Source organism: Porites lutea, chromosome 6, assembly GCF_958299795.1.
Source record: "Porites lutea chromosome 6, jaPorLute2.1, whole genome shotgun sequence".
Classification (NCBI taxonomy): domain Eukaryota; kingdom Metazoa; phylum Cnidaria; class Anthozoa; order Scleractinia; family Poritidae; genus Porites; species Porites lutea.
This window is the reverse complement of record NC_133206.1, coordinates 13,889,052-13,898,508: the sequence shown is the minus strand read 5'-3', so window position 1 is coordinate 13,898,508 and position 9,457 is coordinate 13,889,052. Positions and strand designations below refer to the sequence as shown.

The window sequence follows — 9,457 nt, the reverse complement described above, 5'->3', positions numbered from 1 at the left end:
GGTAAGCCATCCAGTTCCTAACCTCGCCCGTCGCGGCGTAACTTCAGTGGAGCTATTAACACCAAGTTTCTAGAGGGTTTGTGAGACAAGTATCTATTTGAAAGAGTAAAGGTGGATAAAAACCAACAAATGAATGGACGCCTTTCTGAAGTCATCAAGTGGACGGTTTAAGTTTCCAAACTTGATATCATACCAGACAGATTGAGGTCAAATTTAGTGTTCGACCGAAATGAAGGCGCGACAAAGCAAAAACCTAGCTTGACTAATTGACATTAGAGTGGAAAAAGTTCGAGCGTTACCTGGATGAGATCTCCCCATAAATTTGTAGCGTTCCACTAACGGTCAAATTCAGGACTCCTCCTCCATTACCACTTGCACAGCTTGAGTCAGACCGCCCGGCATACCCAGCTTTTCCGAAAGAAGTTGGAAGAAATACTGAATCAAATGGGTCTTTTCGCCAGCCGCCGAATCCGAGTCCTCCGTAACCTGAATGAAATGTTTCAAATAAGCAGTTAGAGAAACAAGTCACCAAAAACGACAGTAAGTGACGTTAGAGTCCAGCAATATCCGCATCATTTTTTTTTTTCATTATGTTAAGGTGATTGGAAATGTGAAGTTCTTGCGAGGCCATTTAACTATCGAACAACAAGCCGCATCATTTTTTTTTCATTATGTTAAGGTGATTGGAAATGTGAAGTTCTTGCGAGGCCATTTAACTATCGAACAACAAGCCAATCTCCTTGAATGCATCGCTTTTAATTCTCAACTTCGGTTTCAAATTATATCAGACGTCCAGGATTATTCGTGGTTTACTCAGAACGAAATGCTAATCAATGATCTTGTTGCAAAGTTAATCAATTATATTTCCCGGATACTTTATTAATTACGATGTCATCGTTTGGCCTTTCATAAAATGTTTAAGTCCCCTCCAAGACTTATGAACTTAAAGAGATAGTTTTAAATGATTCACCTGCATGACTGCCTCCCGAGCCAGCCAGATAAATATCCGTGCTCGGGCATCTTTCACCTTGGGCATCCAAGGTTATTTTTCCTGACTCCTCCACCGTGACAGACTTGGCAGATACAGTTAGATTTCTTCCTATCAGCTTTCCACCAGAGTTAACAACCAGAGAATCAACGTTTAATGTGTATTTTGCTTCAACGGCAGCCATCTCTAAAGAGCCCTCACTCATAAGTGTTATTCTCTGGAACGTGAATTGCATTTCTTCTAAAGCACCCGTACGTAATGCTCCCGAGGCGGCTCCAAATGTCACTGTGCACTGTGAAATTGTCAGGTCTGTAACCCCAATAAGATATCCAGCATTTAGAGAAAGGGAGTTTTTATGAAGCATTACCCTGCTAGGCAGCTTGATGTTACCTTGTGGGTAGATCTTTAAATTAACTGGAATGTAGTAGTCCGTATTCGGTATTGTCAGGACCTGACGAGGTCCGACATGTACATAACCAAAATTGTTTCCTTCAAAGGTACCGTAGAAACTTCTAAATGTGTGCAGTAGGGTATTTCTTTCAGGCTGAATCGCAAGGTGAGCTGACCCGCCTAACTTAACCTCATCAATTGTGAGACCTTCGTAAACGGCTGCGCCGAGATTTATATCATTTATGGCCACTGGGACAAGCAAGTCGGTAATTAAAGATATCCAAGTCCGCGCACTATCACTACTCAAGTCCGAATAATCAGCTATCTCCTCTTCAGAAGGCTTTTTGCCTTGATTGTAGACCTCAAGAACACTAAATCCTTTCTGCACATTTTTCTTGTAAATTGTTCCAGCTGCTCCAGCCTCCACAGTCGAGTTTCCTCCGTAAGCAGAGATGCTCCCAGAGAAGAATGATGAGTTATAATGCAGAGCCACCCTTCCACCGCTACCTCCACCTCCACCATGGACGCCTCCAGCTCCTCCGTTTACTTGGATGACACCAGATCCATCGAAACTGTCGGCTAGAATAAAAACGCTTCCACCACTGCCTCCTCCGTTTCCAGAATTCTTCACAGAATCTTTTCCATTCACCATAATCTGACCATCATGGATCATCTCTCGAGCTATAATCTTCAAAATACCACCTCCGGTTGCCACGTAGTCGCCAGTCCCTCCACCACCCGAGCTGCCAAATTCTTGGGGCATTGTGAAGTCTCCATAGAAAGCACCGCTGCGAGTTTGTGACTTACCCCTCCCTCCCCTCCCACCATGGCCGCCTCCTGAAGATCCACCATACTGCAGATATCCAGATCCTAGACCAGCCCCAGCTACAACAGCCTAGACAGCGAAAGAAAACAGTAATATGACAACGTGGAGTTCAATTCGACTTCTGCTGATCGTTTGAGTAATTAAACAAAACGAGGGAACAGAGTAGTGTTAACCACACGCACGACTACACAGAACTGAAAGACACAAAGTTCTATTACCAATTTTACTAATCATAAGAAGAACAATATCTGAAAGAATATCAGTAATTATACACAAATCTCTTTAGGATTTCCTGCTGAGACGTAACAAAAAAAAGATACAAAGTGAACTGTTTAGTTAAAGTGCGCCCTATGACGCATATTGTCCAATACGACTGTCTTGTGCTAAAATCCGAGGGCTGCTACAAGACAACCATATTTAGTGGTCGTTAAACATCGTGAAACCTCTTGTATGGACAAAAGGAGCAGCGTTAAAAAGCGTGATGAAGAGCTGTATTTATATTGAAATGTTTGCTTCATTCCGTTTTTTCTTAAAGTTTTTCCAGAAGAAGGTAAAACCACTTAACCAGACAAACTTCAAGTACAGATATCGATAAGGGAAACAGGAAGGGTGCACTTAAGGCGCCGAGACTAAATATCTTTACTTTTTTCTCCCAAATGGCTACATGGTAAATCATAACACCAACTCACTTTGTAGTTGAGGTCAATTACTCCCGATTGTTCAATTGTTACTGACTGACAGGAAACGGATAGACGATCGGCGATTAAAATTGCACCACTGCGTATCCACAAGCGTCTGCAAGTTACTGAAAGTCCTTCTTTATCGCTTTGTATCTCCATTCGACCACCTCCCTGAATCTCGATCACATCGAATTTCAAGTCTCTGAAGGTTAGATTGTTTGTAGCAATGAGTTGCCTGAAAATTGAATTAATACGAGTAAATTTACTACTTGTAGTGGTTCCTCCGAGAGATAAAGCTAAATGAGAACAGAAATACACGTTTGAAAATGGAATTAGCATACCCTGAAAAACCTCCAAAAGGCTAGGATCTTTCTGAGACTTAAATAGTGGTGATAGTGTTACGTGAATAAGCTGAAAATGTAGGCTAAATATGATCGTATTTCATGTAGGCTAAATGTAGTTACCGGACAATAACAGAAATAGGCATATTTCGACATTTTTACCTCAGGATGAGCTTTCCTTTATTTCCCACTATCACATTTTGAGCACCGCTTAAACTTCCAGCAACGATCATTGTTATACCGTTGATAACCAATTTATTTGGCAATGTAAGATCACCTCTAGGGTAAACATTCACTCCCCAGAGTAAGTCTGGCTGTTGTTCTCGGCCGTCAGGTAATGACATCTTTAACTCCTGATTGGCTTGGACATGCAGTATTCCAGAACGGTCACCACGAATGCCCCCAACATCCCATCGAAGAGGCGATTCGGCTGGGCTAGTGAGCAAGGCAAGCTGCGACTGCCCTCGAATATCAACTTCGTCAAAAGTCATTGCTATTGTGTTGGGTTCCGGGGTCAGCCAAGTTCGCCCTCCGTCGTAGTTGACGTTTCTAATGTCATCTGTCAAAGGCGAACCAATGTTATTGTTATCTACTATAAGTTGTTTGTAATCTTCTAGCTTGTTATAGAGAAATATGGTTCCCGCGCCACCAGCTTCTTTGCTCGCTCCTCCACCGAAAGCCTCAATCTCGCCAGTGAATGTCCTGTTGTCGAAATCAATGGAGATTCTTCCACCACCACCTCCTCCACTTGTACCCAAGAGTCCATTTCCTCCAGATGCCCTGATTTTTCCATTTCCTTTAAATTGCTTCGCTGAAATATAAATGCTTCCCCCGCTTCCTCCGCCGGTCGAATGATTAAATCCGTTCTCGCCATTGGCTCCAACCAAGCCATCAATAATGACAGCATCCCTGGCCGCTAACCGCACCACTCCTCCGCCTGCCGCAAGAGTGCTTCCACTTCCATGGGCTAGAGGCTGGTAAAGAGAACCATACGACTGGCCCGGAACTGACCCCGAGTTTCTATTGCCCCCGCGGCCACCATGACCAGCGCCAGCGGTGCCTAGAGATATGTTAAGTATGTCAGAACTGAGTAAAGACGACACTGAGTGTAATTATCATCAGGTTTAGACACAACGTATTTTTCACTGGGTATGTTGCAACTCGACGTTGACGTTCTATGTTATATTTACTCTTAAGGTCCTTTTTTTTACCTGAGAGTGTATATGCATCGGTGAATTAGCATACCACACTACACTGGTGAAGGGGGATAAAAGTGATACAACAAAAGGGCAAATAAGCAATATTGTGAAGATGAAGTCAATGAATTGTCAAAAAACAGTGCCTAAAAGGGAGGAAAGGAAAGAAGCAAGAAATAAAATTTAATTGAGAAAGAAATAGTCGGCAGGCCAGAGGGAGCCTTAGATGAAAATGTATATTCCGGCAAAGAAAAGGATGTGTGCTATCACTGGTACAAAATAGATCAAATTTTAGCACCTGATGGTCTTCCGGGTCCCATTCCCGGAGAAAATCCTTGTTCGTCTGCGGTGATAATCCCAGATGCCTCGACCTCAACATCCTCCGCGCTGATGTTCACCCACTTGCCTTGTATCAAGCCCCCTGCCATAACTCTCAAGTTCTCGTGTAACAACACGTTAACCGTAGGTGAGCTAGTAACAGTGTCGGCTGCTGTCAGCTTGGCACCATTCATAATAGTAAGCGAATTCAAGCTAATAGTCTTTTTACTGAAGCCTTCTGTTTGACCCTGTGAAGCATAATGGAAGGTAGATAAGTTTGTCAGTGCTTAATGTAGCGGGCTCTCGTAGTTTTCTGTTATAATGAAATCAAAATTTTAATTTTAATTTCAGTTAAAACTGATAGTTATATTTTTGTTTGCTTCCTAGGGCTAGGTGGAGATGTCATTAAACGGATATATCGCTGTCTGGTGATAAGTCAATGTAAGGTAGTGTAACTATACTATCAAACTAAAACTTCCTGAGGGAAATCCTGGGTACGTCATTAGATGAAAGATTTTATTGAAAAGTAGACCGAAAGTTGCCTTAATAAATAATTGACTGGCCGATTGACCAACTGGGTGACCAATGAAGGACCGACTGACCGACCAACAAACTTTCACTCACAGAAAAACCAAGATCAAATATTAACTAACTGTCCGACACAAAGACTACCTGATAGATTGATTTGAATTACCGGCTAACTGGGAAATTGACGCATCAATTAACGGCTGCCCGACTGCAGAGTTCATTATAATTCGTTGGCTGAAGATCACACCGGTAGACGTTCAAACACTTCGGTAAATTGAGAGCTTACTATTTTCTAACAGCAGGGCCTATTGACTAATCAGGTGCGTCACTAGCCTGGACGATTTTCTTGAAAAGTTGATCGATAAGTGACTTAATGAATGCTGAACTGATCGGCTACAAACTAGCTGATTGACTGACTAACCTACTGAACAGCTGTCTGACTGGATGACTGACTGATCAACAGACCTCTTCTGACTCACTCGGTGTTAAGAATTTACTAAAAAAAAAAAACCAACTGATCGACTTATTGACGATTGACACGAGCAACAGACTGACAAGCTGACTGACTAGGTGATTGACCAATGGACGGACTGAATGTCCGATTCACTGTGGAAGAGAGGTTCGTTGCGATAAAACTTAAGTTTACCTGTTCTGTCACCACGAATTCTGTTCCTCCACCGATAGTCAAGTTGTCCATTCCACTGATCAGCCCTTCCAGAGAAATGCGAGGATAAAACAGATTTTTTAGGAAGACATCACTTGGCAAATGAAGGAACCCCTCGTAATAGATGTGAAAACTAGACGGAAACAACCTGGGAGCATCATTTATGTACACCCGGTTCTTCTTTGAAATGTGAATCAACCCGCCAAGGTTGCCTTCAAGTCGTTGTACATTAAGAGTAAACGTAGGTTTCAGATGGTAAATTGCGAAGTGGCTGCCCCCTCGCAACTGTAGGAGGTTGATGGTAAACTCATCCATGTGCTCCGCTAGTAGCCAAGCCCTTCCACCGTCATTGGATATATCCCTGTAATCTGATATATACAGTTTAGAAGCGCGGTAGCCATTGTTATCAATGATCAACGTTTTGTAAGTCTTGTTCTGTGAGAGATAGACGGTTCCTGGCCCACCAGCTTCACTTCTGCTAGCTCCACCATGAGCAGAGAATTTTCCGGCAAACCTTGTGCTCTCATAATGAGCGGCAATTCGACCTCCAGCCCCACCTCCAGCCTCGCCTAGTGACGCAAGCGCGACTCCACCACCGTCGGCTGCTATTTTTCCTTTTCCTAGGAATAGTTTTGACTGGATTAAGATGCTACCACCACTTCCACCTCCAGTGCCTTCATTGACAGCTGGGTTAGCAGACGCATCGAGAAGACCGTCGACTTGGACAATGTGTGACGCGAAGAGTCTAATTGCCCCACCTCCTGAACTGCCGGGCTAAGACGAGGAAACAAATGTTAAAACCTGCGCTACTATTGCTTCGCTGTCTCGTGCTAATTAAAGGCAAGGGCCTAAATGTCTGTGGAAAAAAAAATTATAGCATTTCTTTTGTAAGTTAGTGATGTTTTCGGTCTTGCGAAGTGAGGAAAGTTAGAAGTTAAACGCTAGTTTTCTGCAGTTCCTTCGAGCTCTAAATCATGTACAGGGCTTATACTAAAGGCGAATTATCCGTCTTAGGCAAATAATTCGTCTAGTTATAAATCCAGTGTTCCGACGAATTATGGACCACAATTCTTCTGCCATCGAAAAGCCCGTCAGACGAAACGGAGAATCCATTACTAGATTTATATGTGGACGGAACACGAAGACCTATTTATACGAGGTTTTAATTTGAAAGTAACCAGCATCTATTTCGTGTCAAGGTGTCTTGGGATAAACAGAGCTCGTTTCACTCTTCTTCTCTTCACGAGTATCAGTTGAACCAGTTGGCTAAGCCCTTATTCCACGAATCTTTGTTTCTTTGTCCGTCTAGTTATGATCTTTGTTTTCTCTCTAGCGTTATAGAAAAAGTAATAACAATTATGGAATATATGCCGGTTAAATTTTCAATCTTTGTAAACAGGCTTTCCGTGAAGTTCTTTTCAATATTCCTGTGTTGCTCCCAATAACTCCATTGGAAGGGTTATGAAGGCCGATGGATTTTAGTTTTAAAAAATCTCAATCTCATCCAATATTATCTATAGGAACACTTTTACCAAAAGAATAAAAACGTTCTTGAACATTCTCTCTTTCAAACCAGTTTTCTGCTTCAAAAGTGAGGGATAGGAAGTTTTAAAGACGGGTAATTCGACAGTAAAATTCGTATGAAAAGACAATAATGCCAGACGGGTTATTTATAACAAAAGAACCCGTTTTTGCATTAAGACGGACTATTTATTAATCCGTCTTTAGTGTAAAAGCTACCATACTGTCATTCTTACCAAATCCTGATATCCTTGCCCTCCCCCACTTCCAAATTCCATCGGCATCTCAAAGGATCCATAGGCCTTTCCCACGATCGCCTGTGTAGACGTCTGTCCACCAGCGCCGCCATGCCCGGCTCCAGACGGAGCAGTCGAAGATTGATGGCCTGGTTGCTCACCCTTCATAGAGGAAAATCCTCGGCCGCGTGCCGTGAAAACACCGGCAATATCAATAAAGATGTTATGCGCCCGAAGGTGGACTTGACTAACTTCCATCGACGCTCCTGCGTTGATTGTGAGCTCCGTGGTAAGATTGACAGTTAGCTTTGCAGGTACGGCAGACCTTTGGTAAAACGTTCCTCCATTTAGTATACTTATACGGTTCAAAGAGATGGCTCCTTTGATGGGCGTGTTGACATGCGCTTCAGGCGTGACATCAAAGCGACTGCCAAGGGAAATGATGAGGTTTGAAATTCCAGCTAACTCTGATTCAGCGTAAACCGAAGATTTCTGAAGGTAAACTTCATAGGGAAGATATATCTTGGAATCCTAAAAAATCGTGAGTTAAATTTCCTCAGTTTCTGTTGCTAAAAATGAAGGTATCTTGAACCTTACACAAAGGTTGATGTAAGTGAACCTCTCCTCAAACAAACCAAAACCACCAAAAACACAAAACAAGATATCAAACCCCTTCAATAAGAAGACTTCATAGAGGGGATAGAGCCCTGGAATTGTAATCCGGGGGCCTGAACTCAATCTCCGCCCTAAATGCTGAATGAAAATCAGTTACAAATAATAGTCAGGCTATTTTTTCAAGTGTATGTTATCATTTACATATCCAATATTAACTGAATAGATGGAACCACCTGTCAAATTGAAAAAATTCTCCGATATGTTCGATGGAGTATTGCGTTTGCAAAATACATGCTCATGTCCTACGATCGTTGTTCGAACGAAAAACAAAACAAGGGTCACTGAAAAAAAATTGAAAAATGTTTTTTGAAAACTCACGTTTATGCTTATACAGCTAATATGAAAAGCGCGCTAGTTTTCCGGTCTCCTGGGTTCGTCCATGCACGTAAAATTGCCGAGTTCATGGCAAATTCAATATAACGTCTCCTCGTCTTAGCACGTATCGAGTATTTTGTTAAAGTTAACGTCAACATAACTAGAAAGTTCATTACGCATTTCTAATGAAATAAATATCCTCCATCACAAATCGTAATTTCTTTGGCCGTAATATACAAAACCATGTAACTCAAATCCTTACTCTTGTTATGATATGAACGTCATTAAGGTAAAATTATACACCTTTCTAGCTTGTAGGTTTTATTTACTCAATTCTGGCCGCGGGAAATTCCCCTTTGTTTTTCCATTAGTTAAGTACACATATGCAAGTGGAATGCGCGAAATTTGAAAGAAACAGTTCTTTGTTGTAGCCTCACATGGTCTGCAATGGGAAAACAAATCATACAAGCCAAAAAGGTAAGAAAATAGCCCAGAGAAATAACAACTAGAAGTCGTCTTAGTAAATTCCAGCCTACCTGATACGTTCTAAGGGTAAAAGGAATCACTGAATTGTTACTGGCATTCAGATACAATTTTTGCTGCCCTCCAACATGAATTGTAGCCGTAAAATCCCCTTTGTACTGATTCACCCTAATTGCCGCATGACCAGCATCGCTCTGGATGGCGAGGTGAGCGTTTCCACGAACATCCAACTCATCTATCTCCAATGTTGTAAGCCCAGTCTTGCCAAACACCAGCCATGTTCTTGAACTATCTTG

General features: G+C 42.2%; 1 protein-coding gene across 1 annotated transcript in view; it reads right to left on the bottom strand.

Moving 5' to 3' along the window:
• LOC140941905 (uncharacterized) overlaps positions 1–9,457 on the bottom strand; it is a 126,090-nt gene that overhangs the window by 57,457 nt on the left and 59,176 nt on the right. The window contains 8 exon segments of the mRNA XM_073390908.1: positions 300–486; positions 971–2,273; positions 2,894–3,119; positions 3,388–4,285; positions 4,720–4,987; positions 5,914–6,705; positions 7,689–8,219; positions 9,215–9,457. The exon segment at positions 9,215–9,457 is cut by the window's right edge and continues 255 nt beyond it. Coding sequence (XP_073247009.1) covers positions 300–486; positions 971–2,273; positions 2,894–3,119; positions 3,388–4,285; positions 4,720–4,987; positions 5,914–6,705; positions 7,689–8,219; positions 9,215–9,457 — 4,448 coding nt within the window.